The 19,533-nt window shown below is 38.5% G+C and overlaps 1 protein-coding gene and 1 long non-coding RNA gene across 11 annotated transcripts in view; both read left to right on the top strand.

The window, feature by feature from the left end:
- The window catches only part of trabd2a (TraB domain containing 2A), a 67,589-nt gene extending 63,496 nt beyond the window's left edge, over nt 1-4,093 (top strand). For all 10 annotated transcript variants that reach the window (XM_020609868.1, XM_020609870.1, XM_020609867.1 and 7 more), the window contains 2 exons: nt 214-477; nt 3,084-4,093. In XM_020609868.1, the coding sequence (XP_020465524.1) occupies nt 214-477; nt 3,084-3,288 (469 nt within the window). In that variant the 3' untranslated portion in view covers nt 3,289-4,093. The remainder of the gene's footprint in view (nt 1-213; nt 478-3,083) is intronic.
- A 14,196-nt stretch (nt 4,094-18,289) lies between these two features.
- Nucleotides 18,290-19,533, top strand: part of LOC109965650 (uncharacterized) — a 27,656-nt gene continuing 26,412 nt past the window's right edge. Inside the window, exon 1 of the long non-coding RNA XR_002275671.1 lies at nt 18,290-18,378. This is a non-coding gene — a long non-coding RNA (uncharacterized LOC109965650). The remainder of the gene's footprint in view (nt 18,379-19,533) is intronic.

Genomic DNA, 19,533 nt, shown 5'->3' with positions numbered 1-19,533 from the left:
TAAAGTTAACCAATTATAAGGAGTCTCAAGCTCTGAGTCTCATTGTTACCCCAGGATTACAGATAATACTGTGTGGAAAAGGTCTGGTATGCTGGTATTAAATTAAAGTTTCAAATGTAAGTGACACATTTCATAACAAAAACCTTCTCCTGCATCTTTCTCCTTCTCCATCCTTCTCCTGTATTTTATGTTCCTGTGATGTGTATCATCCAGGAGATCATCACCCAGACCAGAGTCAGAGGACCTCCATGATGAATCCCCACTACTGGAGCCTTTCTTGCATGAGCTCCCCCACAAAGAAGAGGACAATGGGCGTCCTCTGGAGGAAGATCTGTTACCCCACATGTTTCTGCCACCAGACAGCTTGGAGTTGCTGGAGAAAGTGGAGAGGAAAATGCTGAAGAAAAAGAGGAGGAACAAGCAGAAGAAACAGCGGCACCGGCATTTTAACGACCTCTGGGTTCGCATTGAGGAGAGGTAAGAAGACTGAAAGATTGATGGAAAACTTGGGGGTTCATGCGCTCTTGTTTCTCTGTATTTATGTCTCGTCTGTCTCTTTTAATGTGATAAAGGAATGAGGTGAAGTGTAGGAAAGGAGAGATGAAAGCCCAGAGGTGAGGACAAAAGGAAAAAAAACAGTATAATGGTAAAAGCTCAGAGAAGAAAGAGAGGATGTGAGAGTAGAGAGGGGAAATTGGAAGTGTGTTATACGGTCTTGTCTGTAAAATAAAAGTGCTGCAGGCTCAAACAGCCACTACAGTATCTCATATCACCATATTCTTCATGCAATCTGCATGCACCCCAGCGCTCATACACACAGACACACATACACACACACTGCAGTGTGGTATGAGTCCAGACTAGTTCCTAGCTGATATGCATGCCTTGGATGTGAAAATAGCAGCCTGGGAATTCCTACTAAGTATCTAGTTTTGGTCACAGTGTAGCTCCAGGCAGGGACTAACCGGACTACAGCAACACTAGCTCACATTTCAGACAAAAAAGAAGACTTTTTGCACAGGGTGTGGTCTGCTGTGTTGAAACCTCTCAGTTTGTTGTAAGGGCAAAATTGTATATTTTCATGGTTTCGTGGTATAATTCTGCATGTAGGCAGGAAGCAAACTGGTTCATTTGACACTCCATCCATTCATTTCCTACACCCACTTGTCCTCTTCAGGGTGGGAGGCTATCTCAATGTGCATGCAACAAGATGCATAATCTACTGTAGCAAAGGGCCAACGCATACACAGTTTTACAGCTAAAACAGCTTTGGCACAATTAAAGTCATCTATTGTCTCTTGAGGGCAATTGGCTTAAGTGCATATTCATCAGCTAGAAAGTCATGGTGACTGTCTTTATCTCTAAAGAATAAGCTGTCCAAAATCACCTGATACAGCACATATTAAAGAGGTAGAAAATTTAAAATCATTTGCACTGCACCATTTTAGTATGTTTTCTGTAACTATACTGTATGCCCTCAAAGCTGACAGGAGATTTTGCTTCATAGTGAAAGAGAAATTAATTTAAATCTGTGCCGTTTTTGCTTCTAAGTCTGTCAAACCTCCCAAACTCCATGTGTCTAGAGCTTGTTTACTATGACTGTTATTAACGAATCACTCATTTGTCCTATGATAGCAGATGACAGGTTGCACTGGAACTGTGCAGTGTACTGTGCAGTATACCAGCTCAACCATCTCCAGCATCTTAAGACAATAGAAATAAAAATGAGATACAAATAAATGTTGCAGAAATTATTGCACGCTAATAAGTGCATGCTATCCATAATAAATAACCATAGTAAATGCTAACCACAGCCTTGCTAAATTGAATGAGTACAGAACACTTCCCCTAAGCATGTACTGATTTTTACCCCTGTAAGTAGTATTTACTGTGCACTACTCCAAATTAGTGACGGAAAGACAAATCCAACCACGTAGCATCTGTTCTTCATGGGAACAGAGCAGTTTTGTGAACGTTTGTTTACATTACGTCTGCAGAAATGTTTTCTCTTTTTGAGAGACCCTGTATGTTGAAGAGAAAGGAAACAGACTATTTGTGTACAAATGTTTCAAAGTGTACACAGAGCACATCTTTGTATATTTTAATGTCTGAAAAGGTGGCTGAGTTAAAAAAAAAAAAAAAGGTGAGCGTCCAACAAAACAGAAGAGGCAACAGGGCCACGGTTTTCTGTCGTGTTTGATGCGTGGTCACATAGTGACGTGTGATACCTGGTTTCTGTAAATTCCAGGTCTTCAAACCTAAATAAAATTGGTTTTCTCTGAGCTGAAATACTTTCTTCAGTTTTGTTTTTCATCCTTGTCATTAGTGACTTTGTGTTACGTGGTGGTTCTCTCATTTATCAGTGACAGTATTTTGACTGGCATGTAACTCTCCCATCTTGTCCAACTTGCCAAGCAAATATCTGCCAGTAAAACATAATTCTGTAGATTGGAAATAAAATATCTTTTCCTTATATTGTAATACTGGGTCAAATAGCTGTTGCAGCCCACCGGTAGACAATCTGGCAATCCCAACCTCAGGAACTTGTGGGCCTGTTTTGCCTGGCTTCATCCCAGTCAAAACCATCCAAGCACTGAAGGCTTGGCATCAAACAGGAGAGCTGAAATGATTTAACTGACTTGTTTAGAAAGGGGCCGTTAGAGACAGAAACTGAGACAGCAAAAATGGGCAGACAGAATGTGTAATATGAGGATAAGAGGAAAAAAAGAAAGTAAATCAGGCACAGTTGGTTTAGTTTTGTATTGGTAAAATCTTTTTTGATTGATGTTATATCAGGGGATTTCTTTGGAGTGTTTAATATTTCCATTGTTTACTTCCTGCAAGTCTACATATTTTCCCTGGCAACTGTGGACAAATGGGGGTGTAGAGAGTCATTTTCTTCTGCAGTCTACAACAAGGGTTTTACCTTCAAATCCAAAGAACAGTATATTGGCGCAAGTGCACAGATAGTGTTACGTGTTTAAAAAGGAATTTAGTTTGGAGATAAGAAAGCTTTACTCAGAGCGCTGTGACCTTTAAGGTGAAGATACAGTTTTTAAATCTATCTTTTCTACTCTCCACAGCACAGTGGTCCAGTCCCAGCCTCCCCCACTGGTTCGTATTATCAATGGTTACATCACAGTGCAGCCACCTGACAGAGTCCACAGCCACTACAGCTACCACCACATACCCTCGGCATCGCCTGTATCCTTGTTCTCATCTTCTTTACATGGCTTCCTCTGCACATTGCTTACAGTGATCCCACAGATGTGGACTGTGTTCCTCTAGTAGAACTTCTTTTATTCTTTGGACTTTATAAAAACAATCAGCCTTCTTAAGTATAAACTCTTACACCTGGTGGTTTGGTTTCGTGTAATACGAGACCTGATCATGTATCATAAGAGCTCGAGGAGGCTACTAGGAGTGTGGTGACTGTCAGAGACTGTTCACAGCAAAGCTTGGAGAAAGGATATGAAATCAACTCTAGCTGTCAGGTAACAGTTCATTCTAAGTTAAATAAAGTTTAGATTATTGGGATTGAAGAGTAAAAATCAGTGGAAAAAAATTCTTACAAATGAAAACCTTGAAGGGCATGTAAGTTCATATAACCATTCTCGGAAGACTTTGTGAGGTTCCAGTTAATTATTCAATTGTTTATTTGAGTACAAAGAATGCAGCATGAAAGAAAAGTTAAAGCTTAATAACAGGAAGTATCAGACATCTCACAGCATTTTGGTTGCTTTATGGATTACACTGTTGGAGTAGACATTCATCATTCAACATGCAGTGAGAGTATGAGATCTGACTAAAGTGACAGTTACATGACACACGGAGCATTGCTGAACATCAAATACCTTTAATAAGTACAACTGGAACCATACAGTGTGCGTGAGTGTGTGTGTGTGTGTGTGAGAGAGAGAGAGAGAGAGAGAGAGAGAGAGAGAGAGAGAAAGTTTATCAGCTCTTAAACACCTTGACCTTGCAAACACGTGCCTCTTCAGGACTTATTCTTCTACTTTAGACGAATGTTGCATAAAGGGAGGGGGACATATTGTAAAAATTGATTCTAAATATTATAGATGTATTTTAGAATTATAAAAAAATTAAAATTAACAAAAGTTTTTTTGTTTATATAAGAATATAAATAGATATGCAGTATATTTTTGAAAAGACATCAGAAATGAAGCGCCATAGTCCATGTCATGTGTCTCACTGAAGTTTTGGAAAGGTACATATGACTGTTTTGTACTGTATGTATCGGTGTTATCTCTCACTTTGCTGTATGTATTTGCTGAAGTGATTCATGTTAATGTGTGCATGTTATTTTACATAGAGTCCATTTGTTTAATTTATTTAACTGCTATTGTTTTACAGTAGGCCATATGAAATTCCTTATGTTTCTTGTCACCATGATGTGTAAGTGGGTTATTTCTGATGTTTTCAAGTATATTTTTTGTGCATATGATGAAAATAATAATTCAGTGAAGCTGTCTTCACAGATAGTTTAGGTCTTCACATTTCACTTACGGCATGAGATGACTCTAATAGTATTACCATGACAAGAATAAAATATTTATCTAGAATCAGATAGGATTGAAAAGCTCATGCTTGGCTTCAAAGTAAATCAGAGGGACTTTAGATGAGAGATTTTATTACCAACCAGGTAAACTGGGCACCTGCCATGGGGCCCCAAAACCCCAGAAGCCCCTAAAGCTCCGGGCTTGCTGTATAGTGTGTCTGTTGTGTTATGCCAATTTAACAGAAACTGTTGAACTTGGGGCTGTGCACCACAGTCCACTGACCTTAAGATTTCAGATGGGTTCTGCTATATTATCTTGGAGCCTTGTCTTTAAGAACGGCCCTTAAATGATTTCAGTTGTGTACTTACATTGTCGAATATACCTTAAATCAGCTTACTTGTCCATCGAGTCAATGAGGCTAACTAGTGTAGTTTAGTCTAAGCGGATACAACAGATACAAGGCCCCAGATTTTTCGAAAGTGATTTTTTAAAAAGACAAATATCAGCATAAATATGTATACTGCTGTTTACCTATGTCTTGTTTGATAGTACCACTAGGAGTCTCCAAACGGAGACATTCTAATCCTATAAATAGGGGCTTTAAACTATTAGTCAGTCTACATATATTTGCAAATAACATAAATAATATGGTCACCACTCTCTAGGTATATATTTGAAAAAAAATTTAATTAAAATATATTTTAAAAAATTGAATGGGGTTAATGGTGTGTCATTGTAGAAGTGCACATAATAGCAAAATTTTTAATTTTATATTAAATATTAAACATTCAGTACATCTGTTTAGTCTCAGTGTTTAAAGTCAGTTTGGTAACACTAAGGTATTATGTTGACTGTATTCTGTGTTGAGCAGAAGTGTAAGGATATGTATACACACACACACACAAACACTCACTCTGCCCTCCTGCTCTGACCCAGGGTTCATACCGTGTTTATATGAGGTTAATGTACTGTGATAAGTCTGCTGTTAGAAGGTGTTTGATGTCTGTATGTTGTCTGCCACAAATAAGGCAGCTGCTCTGCTGCCGTATGTCAGTCGTGCAGAAAACAACAAAGAAACCAGAGCTAACAGATTCTTTAGATGCACAGGAAATGAGAGTTAATTGATGTGTTGTAACAACAGAGGAAAAAAAAGCTAATTGACTTGTTAGTTTGTGCTTTGATTTAGGAGTGGCTATGTGCTGGAATAAGAAACAGGTATGTACAATAGGTGTGCATGAGCAATGCTAAGGACAGGAAACGCCTAAGATTTATAGCTTTACTCTAAGTGAGGTGTGAGAGGTAGGTTACTCAATCAATAGATGTAACAGAGTGGTTTCCCTGCTTTATTTGATTTCATGCATTACAATATTGAACACTCCTGAACAACCACCACCACCACCAAAAAAAAAGGTGTAACGTGCCAGTGGCTGCATACCGAGTCCAGACAATCCTTTGGTGAAAAGCATTATGAATACTGACATCATTTCACAATTGATGAGATGCACAGGTAAATATCTGCACTTGATGACCAAAATAACTGATAGTATTAAACACTAACAGCATCTGGTTCACCCTCTATGAATTAGGTAGACTTACTTCTGACTCTTCAATTAACCAGTTAGCAATTGTAATAGTTATCTCTAACACATTAGCCTCTGATATTATGTGTAAATGTGCAACTAAACATATGGCATATGTATAACTTACATTGCGTGATTGAATGCTGTGAAAAATGTGGAGAGAAAATGCGACTCTAAACGAGATATTTCCTGCGCTCGCTGTAACACAAGACTTCAAAAACAACAGACCATGTAAGTCACTCAGTCACTCCATAAAAGAATAAACAAACAAAGGTGCAGGTCTCTCCTCTAATTGCCTCCTCTTGGGTACTTTTGCTGACAGATGTTACGCCTCATTTACTATTAGAAACATTGCATGAAGAATGGTGACTTCTAAAGTCAAACTGTGCACTATTAAAATAGTTTCAAGATGTAAAACAAAGGTCAAGACCCAGAATCAGGACAAAAGTTCAGTTCTGATCAGCAGACAGTCACTTTGACTCTAATATGAGTTGTGTGTGTGTGTGTGTGTGTGTGTGTGTGTGTGTGCTGGTTCACCTCCCCACTCATAACTGTTCCACATGTAATTTAATCTTGTAAGTCTGTACGCTGATAATAGGTGAGTCTAATTCTAGGCTCAAACCCAGGAGTGTGGTACCTTGCACATGAAAACACACAAAGTGATTTGCAGCCTAAGTGCTATCTATTAAATTAGGTAAATTTCACAGTAGACATTCAAAGTCAATTCTATCTCATAAAAGTGATTTTTTTTAGTATTCCTCTCATTCACCACAATATGAAAAATGTGCTCTCAACAGCCACATATTCCTTAAAACACAATCAAAAAAAAGTAAATGGGCCTTTTTAAAAAAGTAAAAACAACCACAACGGACTGGAGGGTGGGTTGCCAGATTAGACATAGTAAACCTGTACGAATTGGAAGCAGATGTCCGAGGAGACATCTGTTTCCTGTGCAGTAAAACACTAGGTAAAAATAAAGACATGGCATGAAAAATCTTTTGGCAGAATACGTTCTCTTAATACAATAATTCTGGAAAAACTGGAGTCTTTCATTATTAATTGATGCTTGCCTGTATAACTAGAAACTTCAGTAATAATGTGACGGTTGGAAACATTTTGCACAGCCTGACTGCACTGAAGAAAAGCAGAATTAGTGATGCAAATACTTCAGAAAGACTCATTTTATTTTCTTTGATAAATTCCTATTTTAAAAAGTGACACCAGAATAGATGTAGATATATAGATAACAACTTGTTCTTGTTCCTACTGAGAAAATCCAGGTTAATCAGCCATTGTCGCCTTTGACATCGATACTGTCCATTCACCCTGTTATGCTTTTGTATCCTTTCGTCCATCAGCTAGACCCTATTTTGTGCCACAAAGTCAAATTACTCTCCCATTTTTTAAACAAGCTCAGTGTGTTATTGTTTATCTGATGTTTTCTTGTCAGCCCCTCACAGTCTTAGATAAGTTTAGGTCTCACTGTGGTTATTATCACTGCATCAGTCTAAGGCGTCATAGCAGTGTGTTAAGTGAGAGCCATGGTCACAACTGCATTGGTCTATGTGCAAAGAGAATTTTTTCAAAAACATCATTACTTGGTTTCAGAATTGTTGTGGACTTATTTTTCTGCTAATTGCACTACATTTGAATGATAATAGCAAGCAAGCAAAATTTATTAATATAGCACCTTTCTAAACCTGCGTTACAATGTGCTTTCCAGTAAAACATAAAAAATAATAAAAATACATAAAACCTGATAAAACACATCTACACAATAAAATAACAACAAAAATACATAGTCAAAACAAATACATCAATCAATAAAATTGTCAAAGGCCCATGAATACAAATGCATTTTGATAAGTGATATAAAAACAGTCATGTTCGGAGCAGATCTAATCTCCCATGGCAGACCATTCCACAGTATAGGAGCCCGAACTGAAAAAGCTCGGTCTTCCCAGTGTGTCAGTCTGGACAATATAGAGTAAATACATAACAACAAAGACGGTGTATAATCCAAGAGAAATCCAAGTCACATATTGATTTAGGAATTCAATATAAATTCAATAAGCATGCATTTTTGTGGATATACTTTTTAAAAGTCTCAGCCAGAAATCGGTAGATTTCTGCATTACACTGTAGTATGTGCAGTAGTGTTAAATTACTTTCACAGACTCCCTCAGTGATCTGAGTCTCGAACACCATTCATTAGCTTTAAACTCGAACACTACATCACATGTCATGGTAGTAAAGCTGAGGTGCAAAGAGGCCTGTGTTTTTGTTGGGATTCCCAAAGGCTTGGTTGACTGAAAGGTTTTCATAATGCCTTCTGCCTCTGTATAAAATTGCCTACAGAAGTTCTCAAAACTTAAGGAATCTATTAGTCTCAGTGGGTTCAAAGCATTTGTAAAGACAACAGAAGGTGGATATTCTCAAGGTTTTGATTGTACTGATTTCAGATTTCAGTGTATGTGTTTCTCCTGTCTTGTCCTGCTGTCTGCATGTTTCCACTAATTTGTTTCTTCTAAATAATAATCAGTTGTCATGCTAACTCTAAGGTGTTTACCTATTCTACAGACTGTTAGCAGGATTATTAAATACTATAGGCCTATTCTAGACAGTCTCTGGATACCTTCTCACACAATAATGTTGACTTGGATAAAACAAGTCTGATTTTCAGTGGCAGTAATATAAGATGCCTAAGAACACATATGTCTTGACAGGGAACATCTGCTGACATTTAACCATGTACCCCTCAGGTGATACAGACTCTGTTTGGACCAGTTGCTTAAAAGTAAATACCTGTAGTTGATCATGATACTAGTTTTCATTCTGAAGAACAGATTGGACCAACAGAGGGCAACAACGCAGTCTGACCCACTACCACCTGCATGTCCTGGACTGTTATTTTGTTTTCTATCATTACAAGTTAGCTTTCTCATCTAATTACTAGGTTTTTTCACAGCACGTATTTAGTGTAAGTAATAAAATGAATGATGACAGAATTTTATTTACCTATTTCAGTATCATTATGCTGGCTCTCTGTCACATCAGCTAGTAGAAGACACTGAAATACATTGATCACATGGTGGTTAGGTTGTGTAATGTAAATTCCTCTCTTAAATCTAAAACAAAAAGATGTGGTCATCAGGAAATCATTGAGGCAGCTGCAGAATCTTTGAATTAAGTCTTTTGGTTCAGAGGGAGCTTTAGAGCAAGTGCCTCAGTGCCCCTCAGGGTCAGTCTGCCTGTTGATTGTCAGCTTATAAACAAATGAACCATTTTTGTGCTGGTGCTACACCACTCGGTTACAGCCCGGGTCAATGGATCCCATTCATGGGAATGATTTTTTTGAGGAATGTTATTGAAAGACGGAAGCCCACACCAGGAGCTCTTGAACTTGGAGTCGTTACACATGCACTACTACTGACAAGACACAGGCGTACACACTCACATCAGAATACCACTGTTCACATTCAAAGGGGTAGCACATGCACACAGACACATGAAAAATGTTGACACAGTCCCACTGGACCACATACAGATTCCGAGTGAGTTGTGTTGATATCCATTTTCACCCTCAATATACTTTTACCCCCCTTAGAGGTTCTCAAATTCAGTTTCAAGAATGTGAGCTCTGGGTCAGCCACAGTCACTGGGTGGGAGAAAAGTGAAGCTAAAAGGTCATGAAGGTGTGGAGTTTGCCATGTTCATCTCACCAGATACCCAAGTCTCTTAGTGCTTAGTGCTCAGTTTCTTAAATCTGAGAAAGCTGTAGGTTAGAAGATTGTATTACTTTGTTTTGTGTTGCACCTTGCCATATTCTGCCTTGTGTATAGTGCACCAAAGTGAGGCAGAAGATAGCACCTCAGCTTTATAGAGATTGTGAGATTAGGGTTACTGCGAAAGCTGGCAGCTGTCAGTCTGCTCTGTTAAAGCAAGAGTGTGTAACTTTGGAAACAAGTGAAAAGTTGAGTTTATAGGAAATAAAACATTTCCTTGCTGAATTCAGTACACAGGTCTTGGTGCTACTTTGCTTTGCTTTTGTTTTTTTGTGTGTGTGTGTGTGTGTGTGTGTGTATATATATATATATATATATAGCCCCTGCAGATTATACCATTTATAGTGATATGTCGAATCAGAAATGTTGTAGTTGGGGACATCTCTTGAGATTTCTGTTATTCACTCTGAAGTAAAATAGTTTGCAATGCTGCCCTCTGCCTTAAAGCTGAGGTACTTTTCCCCTTGACCGATGCCTTTCCATCAGCCTTCTCCACAGAAAAAGCTTTTGCTGCCTCTACACTCCTGCAGGCGGTAGAGGTGGTAGCAGGTGATAACTTATCAGGATTCAGACCCATCTTGTGGGTGTCAGATCTAAACTTGCATTCACAGCTGTCAAAATCTTGACATATGTGGCTGCTGCGTGCTTCTGGGCAACATAGAGTATTTCACTGATTCTGGACCAGAGCTCAGGTCAGGAGCACAGAAAGAGAGGGGGGGAACGTTTATTTGTTTTGTTCTGTTTTGTTTTTTTTACCACATCAAAACTGACATTTAATTAACACAAATACAAAAATAAAGTTGTCAGTACTCCTACTTCACAATGCCTTGCTATCACCTTGATTAGTTTATTTTTACAGCAAATATTACAAATGTTTAAAAATAATAATAATAATGAAGAAACAGTTAAATAAGTTTGTATGGTTATGTTTAAAATGTTAAAAAGTAATGTTAATTGGATGAAAATCTGTATTATAAAATAACTAAAACAGTTACATGATACAATAAAGTCAGGTACTTGGAAAACACAAGGACCTTGAGGCCAAAAACTCCTTGGAGTTCAGCAGAGTTGGAACAAACAGACATTCTGTAGTCGTTTTTCACAGCTGGGAGAAACAACCAGAGGGCAACATCTGAAATTTTGTTTTGAGACAGTCAGTGTAAGCAAGATCAGTGCTGGATTTCTTCCCAACATGTCTGCTGTTCAGACAAATAGAATGCTTGGATGAACTCTAGTAAAATCTTAGTTATTTTAAATGCAGCGGGGACTTTGTTTGTGGTTGTGTTAGCATTTAAAACATCATTCATACAGTTTTTTACAAATGGTTTATTATATTCACCTCCTATATTGTCTTTTCTATACAGACAAAAATGACAAGACAACATATAGAAATATTTATATCAGAACATTAAATAACAATTTTGACAATATGTACCATGTAAGTCATACTCGCACAGATTGAGAAGATTGCATATAACACATTTATAAACATATTTAATGACACAATTACATAGGATTCATCTATATTTCTACATCAGTTTCAGACATTTACATTTCCATTTCCAGTCCATCATAGTGAAGAAAGAAAACATACGTAGCTTAGCAGGTTTATTTCTACATAGCAGACTGTCACTCCGGACACAACTATTTAGGCAGCTGGATTCATGTTTGGACTTATTAACAAGGTCAAGAAGTGGATACATCAGTGTGACATACAAGAGATAATGTGGCCTTTAGTTGCCTACACAACCAAAAAATTGCTTTAGATGTAATGAACTGATATATTGAACACAGGCTGGAAACAAATCTGCTTCATCTGTGGATGAATGTGTTAACATACATTATGCATAATGATCTAGATCCCCTACTTTATACTTAGTATTTCTGCATCACTGGAGTTGCAAAATATGATGCCGCTGTTGGTACACAAACCCAAAGACACATTTGAATCTGGGGGAACTGTCAAATTGAACATCTGTTTTCTGCATTCACTTCAAAATGACTACTCCATATGCTAGAGTCACAGGGACAGATAATGTTTTAACAGGTACATGTGTTTTACATGTCATCATCCACAACAGTGGGAACCTGGAACTGGAGTACGGGAGTTTTGTTTATCTTATCTGCCTTTCATACTGTGACAAGTCGAAATGTCTCATGAAATATAACACAATGGGAAAAAAACTCATTTTAATAGAGTTTAAACATTTGTTGGCAGGGTAGAAAAATATAAAAATATATTCATTCCTGGAGTAATGCATCTACATTTCAGAACCTGCCGGTTATAGTACTTCAGTCGTATGGCAAACTGAAGAGATAAAGGGACAGGCAGCATTTTAGGATGTCATTATTAAAAATGTGTGAGAATGAGCTGTAGCCCTGTTTGCGATTAGTCCCATGTGAAAGGAGCGCAGCTGGATTCTCACTAAACCTTGGCAGGAAAAAAATAAATAAATCACTATAGCTCTGAATATTGCAGAGCCGGTGTTGTTGAACAGTTTTATATTCACTTGCCTTTTTTGAAGTACTTGTATTTTTCTTACTTATCTATTTTCTTGTTTGTATTTTAGATTTTTTACTACGGTGGATTTCTCTAAGAGGATCGTTAACTTTTCATCTTCTCTTTAAAGTGAGCGTTGAAGACATTTTATATTACAGTAGGTAACATAAATTCTAGTGTTCAGTGTAGTTCTCAGTATAATTCTTTATAGGGTGAAAATTAGGTAGACATTTTAAGGAAATGACTTTAACCTTGGGGAAGTAAAGGTATTTTAACAAATAAAGGCCTTTAGAAGACATAATTAATTCTGTTCTTAAGAGGAATCATTAGAACTCATATTGCTGCTGGACAGTACCATTCTACTGATGATAGTTCCTCTCTCTGGGTGCCAATGAACACACTCATCCTCAGATGGTACGTGATCCGCAGTGTTTTGTTCACCCCAAAACTCCCCCAGTTAATGATGAATTATTTGGAACTCGAGATGTTTTTTCCTGCTATTTGTATTCAGCTGCTTAATTCAATCACTTTGGAAAAGCCAAACAGCTTTAGATAGAAATGCATCAAAATTCAAGTAACCTGTCACCTTCAAGATGCAGACAGCCACATATAAGAATATTTAATTATTATTATTTTTTTTTTTTATCACAAAATGACTCTTACCCTTTTAGCTCAACAATGAGGATTGAGGTTTGTGCCCAAAAGGTAATTTTCTGGACGTTAGCCACATCTTCATATCTTTGTCTAAATGCAGCAAGGGAATGAAACTGTGGGAACCACTTTAAAAAAAAAAGCATTGTCTCGGTCTTATTTTCAGATTTTATGTCCAATGTTTTATGTTAGTGTCAGTATATGTTTTTGCTGCTTCCTGTCTGTCATTTTCCTTCTTGTCCTTCCCACCGCTAGCTGCACTTAGCTTGGTTGTCCTGTAAACACACACAGAAACACACATGCCCGTGTGCCTTTACTTTCTCCCGCATCTCACACAATTCCTTGCAATGACGCTGCAATGTTGATTTTAAATGAGTATCTATTAAAATTCCATTATACAGAAATATGGAGTGATGTTGTCCCTGGCAGGAGTTTATTGAAAAGTAAATGTAAACATCCACAAATGGAACACCTCATTAACCCAGTGGCTATTTACAGCCCTGCAGCACAGAGGCACAGGCAGGGATTGAGGCCTTGCTCATCTTAATAGTGTCTCAGCGGATAAGACTAAAACTATGCTCTTATTCATACCTGCACTTTTAATGGGACTTACTTTACCTAATGGCCCATAGCGGTCCCTGCAGGGCGAATGCCTGTTGCTCAAAACCCCACAGACACAACATAAACAGCCATACAACAACACTTACAATTCTGAATTCTGATTGGTTGGAAGTTGTCGCCTAAATTTTAGAAACTGGATACCAGTGACTTACCTTAGGCCTTTATTGTTCCAAATTAAAGTGCCAGCATTAAATTGTAAGTGAAGACAGCAACAGCAGAGTCTCAGCTAAAGAGCTTAGGGTTATTGGCCTCAGTGGAATCCACTGGGCATTATCACTACAGTATATCCCAATACATATGTTTGATATGCATATGCACAATAATTAAAGGGAGCTATTACTCCAGTTCGCCTGCCTTTGCCATTTATCTATCTAGAACCTATTACACCTGCTTTGTGGATGTGCACACGACTACTCTAACTTACAGACTTCGGCCAGTAACACAACTGTGCAGCAGTCATTTACTGGCATATCAGAGTTTGAAACTGAGTGTACATTGACATGATAAATGTGAGGGTGAATGTTTTGTGACAGGGAGAGTAAAATATTTCTGTGTTCCCCAAGTTGCTGAGCAAACAGCATAGAAAATGTGCCACTTTACTTTCAAAGACTGCCTGTTCTGTACATGGATATGACTAATGTGAACTTCAGATTAGCAGCAGTCGAACAGGAGTTCAGCAGTTATTTGTAATCATGTGTTCAGTTTTGCAGATATATTAAAATATTTTGTTTGGGAAACCATTATTTTGTGTTGAGACCTATGTAGTTTTGTTAGTTCTCATCAATATCTGCCACCTCTCCAACATAGAATCAAAGGAAAATGGTTCTAAGTGAATGAGAATTTCCACCCAGATAAAGTGAATTCTAGTCACACTTTCACTGTACAATTAATCATTAAGCATGCTACATTTCTCAAAATATGCATTATGAACTGATGGGATGTGATGAAGTCACTCCACTTAACTGCATATTTTGTGACTTTGATGGTGGAATAAGAACATAGCAGAATACCAGCTGTCACACAAGGATCAAGTATTAAAACTTATGCCTTATAGCCTTTCTGGAGACATTTCAGCTCTTTCGTTTAGACTGAACCCACCTTTCTGAAAGATGGATGGCAGTGTTACCACCTGCTCTGAAATTGTGAAGCATTCTTTCTACTTCACAAGTCTCACTGAGGTTCTTTTCCAAGCAACTGGAAAAAACATTATTGAATATAAAGCACCTGGGACTGGCTCCTCACCCTGCCAAGATTAATTTTAGGTCAGAAGCTGTGAAAAGAAGCAAAAACCTCTCTGAAATGAAACTGTGAAATATCACCCACTCCCCACAATACATACAAAACTAGAGGTTCCTGCAGATAATTCTCATAGAATGCTTGAAACTTTTACTGAACTGACAAAAATTTGCCTGTAAATTAGTTTTGCGTGTTATGTTTTCATGGTCAACTACGCCCCCGGATACTGTGTAAACAAAAACACTTCAGCAAAATGTTATGTGGCCCCGAGCCTTCAAAATAATGCTATAGGGCAAATTAAATTACCATCTGTCACGTTGGCAGTCCACCGAACATGGGAGAGCCACAAGCATTAGCAGAAGTGTCCTATACTCCTCAGCATGTTTATGATTTAAGATCATTATATCAAGACTGGTTTGAACCCAGCCTGAATCTTGAGCTGTAGTTTGGCCTGCAGCTTTAAGACACATTAGCTCTGCACTGAAACAGCTGTAGGGAACTCTCAAAATGTTACTTCTACTGTGTAATGTTATTGTGGAAATTGCATTTAACAATAAAGTCATAATTTTGACAGAAGGGAGGTCTAGGAGGTTAATCGCTGCATAAAATTGAACAGGGTGAAGCAACTGCAAAGTATCAGAGTTTAGCAGAGCTAACATATCTGCTAGAACTTTAGCACTTGTGCAGATGCTCAAATAAATCAGTAGAACTTCAGTCTGAGATGAAAGAAAATAATGATAGATGAGCAGAAATTTAATTTAGTATTGCATTTTTATTATCTAATCTGTTATTAATCAATCAGTTTATTGCTGTATGATTCTATGTGGGAGGAACCCGGAGTGCCTGGAATACATCCACAACACCACATTAGCAGGTTGAAACCCCACTGAGGTGCTCCACAGTTTTTTCTTTAGATGAACTACTTTCCAAAGGGCCCAGCGATGACATTGTGCACACTGGAAAAGAACTTGCCTTTCTTTGGTGGGTTAGGCCTCATTAGATGATTTTTGAAAGTGGAGGACATGGAATCTTCAAGTGGTGTTTCATTTACATACAGTTCAGCCAGCCCCAGCTCTCCACTGCTGAATAATGTCCTTGTGCACATTCTCGCTGAGGCATTTCAATGTTTTTGCATTAAAGTCAAAATTTTCATACTCCAGGAGAGACAGCACCTGTTTTATCAAACAGAGATTATTTGGGTATCTGCCATGGTCTTGACTTTTGATTTCCTGAGAATCCCATTAACCAGCTGACTGACAGATAGTTTCATGGATTCTTTTATTTGCATATTTTCCTCTTCTTCAAGGGAACATGTGAAGGTGAATTTCCTGCTTGCTGTCTTGTTCATACTAGCCATTTTAACAGTCACCTCAGCAATATCATCTGAGATGATGTCAACCTGGAGGGAGCAGTCCAAGTCCAAGCTGCTCTGCTCTGTTCTCCACAAGTTGATCTCCCTGGCTTTCAGTGACTAAAGGTGTTACAGTACTCTTGACTGGGAATTAGAAATGCCATCCACCTGCCATTTATCAGTACAGAAGTAATTTGAACTTTTACAAATTATTCAAGACATAATTATTTCCCTGGTAGACCTTATAAACAGTACAGTTTCACATTTAGAGTACTCAGTGTGATACTACTGATATAGCCTACTGGTGTTTTATTATTAACAGAAATCATTCAAAAAAGCTAGCTTTTCTTAAGCAAGTAACTTTTACTGGAGAGATTAATCCTGTGCAACAAGGTCTTTAAAGAACTATCCAAACATTCTGAAACTAAAACATATTGTACAGAGACAGTAGTATGGTATTGTAGAGACATACCATTACAGTACACACAGAGAACTATGATATTCTGTACACATTTAGAGTGACACACACCCTCTGTATGCCAATTAAAGCCAACAATTTCACCTGTAAATTTGCATTTGGCAGCAGTACCTTGAACTTAACAGCCTGAAAGCATGTCCCACCTTCCCCCTTGACATCCCATCACACTTGAAACTGATTGGATTGTGTATAGCTGCTGTGATAATACATTTGCAAGTGTTAAAAAAGTATACTGGGCCATAGGGTGGCTGAAATGTTCTCTGCTACATCAGGGCAACACTGGGCAGTAGAGGGTTAATAGTGTCAGTGTTTACAGCACCTGTCTGTCAGACACTGGTCTTTTGAGGCAGTAAATAAAAAGAAGCCTGCTATTGACTCGACTTCATCTAATTTTAGTCTCCAGTGCTCTTCTTGCCCTTTCAGTGTAACATTACTGAGAGACAGACATGCTCTGTGACATGGGAAGTTACTTTTCTTCTTATTTTCCTGTAGTTGTCATTCTGAAGTGTTTTGGCTGCAGAAAGGTGGCATTTAACATTGAAGAGTGATACAGTTTCCTGTTACTGTTTGTTCTTTAAATTTGATAATGCTTTTTTTTGCAATAACACTCCCCTCAGTTGTTTCATACTACTTTCAACTACAGTAAAGGCTTCTTTTTTAAAAAACAAGTGTCCACACATTCATTAAACCCATACAGCCCTGGTTTTGTTACCTCTCTTAATCTGCCCGCACTGCTCCATGCTCACGATTGCATTTCACAGCATTGGGTCGTTCATTTGGAACATTGTTTGTATGTGCTTTCAGCTAAGTTTCAGAAGGACAGTACAGGGACACACTCCAAGTCTTTTGTCTGTCCAGTTCTCATTATATTTTCATGGAAATCCAAATATCACAATTTAAAGGTCCCAACTGGTAGATATCTTCTGAAACAAACCCACAAATAGAGTAATGGAGAGATGCAACCTATCCTGGGCTAGTTTGTACCCTGGGGCTGCAAAAAACTATGAGAACTATACTGCTGGATGGGTTTTGGTGACTTTTGTTTTGTTTGTGTGTTTCTTTTACCTCTGGCATTTTACTTCTTAGATTTGTATTATTTAAGGTTATTCACGGGCTGCTACAGAAGAATGATCCTTTCTCAGCTTTTGTTGTACAGTATATTAACAACAACAGTGACAGGGCTGTTATTCAGTATGTGTGACTAATGTTGTTAGGCACTGTTAGCTAATTAATGGGATCATAAATCTGAGAATCTCATTAAAAAACAACTCTATATGAACTTTGAAATATTCAGTTCATGTTGGACATCTATAGCCTAAAAAAAGAATAATCCAATCAATCAAAGGGAATCATTTTTAACTGCTTAATCATTGTGTTGCATATCCAAGTTGCCTTAATTGCACAACAGGACTGATAAGAGCTGACCTCACTTCCACAGTGAAGCCAGTGAATGAACTACGTGCTGCAGCTCAATGCTCCACTGGTATTCAAGCGAGGCTCAGATAACTGACACTGACAAGGCAAAGCTGGTGCAGATGAACCTCACCGACTCTTGGAGGCATCGGTGATCACAGCCATGACAGCCGTGGAGAGGGAGAAAGAAGACTGATAGCAGAACAGGAGATATGGAGGATCAGCCCAGTGCCTCTGAAACAGGTACGGCTACTTCTGTCCACGATTACTTTGTCTACAGTGATCCATGGCATAAAAGAAAAAGCCTACTGCTTTTAGCTCACAGGTCAGCAACACGGTGGGATGAGAGAGAGACTGTCTACCACATGAAGTGTTTGAACACTAGATGGCAGTTTGACACAGAGAAGTGTTTTCTACAGTCTCTGGAAAGTTGAAATTTATTTAGCAACACTCACTATAACTGCTTGGTGGTGCTGATTGAAGCTGTGTTTACCTCTCTCTGGATTCTTATCAGGTTTCGACTGTCCCAAACCACATTTGATTTCCAGATCTCTGTCTGGAATATTAAGCTTATTTCAGTGTGTGTGTGTGTGTGTGTGTGATATGGTTTTAGATTTTATATCAAAATAAATCAGTCAGAAATGCTACCCAACTGTCTTCACTGGTTTTATTAAAGCAAAATATTTGAAGTTTAATTTAGCAGGTTCACAGCTCTTACTTTTTTGTACTGCCGATGCCCAGTCCACATGTACATGCTGGACACCAGTCAGTTTACCTTAATCTACTGTTGGCATGTGAGAAAGAAGAAGCCATGTGTGGGCAGCACACAAGTAACCAGGAGATTCACTGAGATTCTAACAGTTACTGCTAGAAAAAGGGAAGAAGTATTGTTGCAGTTTCAAGCTTTAAATTTTACTTTTAAAATCATCTTCAGGAAACAGCTAATTAGATGCAGGTGTATCAGCTGATTGCTTCCCTCACTCGTGAACAAGACCCCAAGACTTGAACTCCTCCACTTGAGGCAGGAACTCTCCACCAACCTGAAGGGAACAAGCCACCCTTTTCCGACTGAGAACCATGGCCTCGGATTTGGAGGTGCTGATTCTCATCCCAGCCGCTTCACACTCGGCTGCAAACCGCCCCAGTGCACGCTGGAGGTCCTGGTTTGATGGGGCCAACAGGACAACGTCGTCTGCAAAAAGCAGAGACGAGATCCTGTGGTCCCCAAACCGGACTCCCTCCGGCCCCTGGCTGCGCCTAGAAATTCTGTCCATAAAAATAATGAACAGAACCGGTGACAAAGGGCAGCCCTGCCGGAGTCCAACATGCACTGGAAACAAGTCTGACTTACTACCGGCGATGCAAACCAAGCTCCTGCTTCGATCGTACAGGGACCGG

This window comes from Monopterus albus, unplaced genomic scaffold (assembly GCF_001952655.1).
Source record: "Monopterus albus unplaced genomic scaffold, M_albus_1.0 scaffold102.1, whole genome shotgun sequence".
Lineage (NCBI taxonomy): Eukaryota > Metazoa > Chordata > Actinopteri > Synbranchiformes > Synbranchidae > Monopterus > Monopterus albus.
The sequence above is the reverse complement of the archived record's forward strand: the minus strand, read 5'-3'. Positions and strand labels throughout refer to the sequence as shown.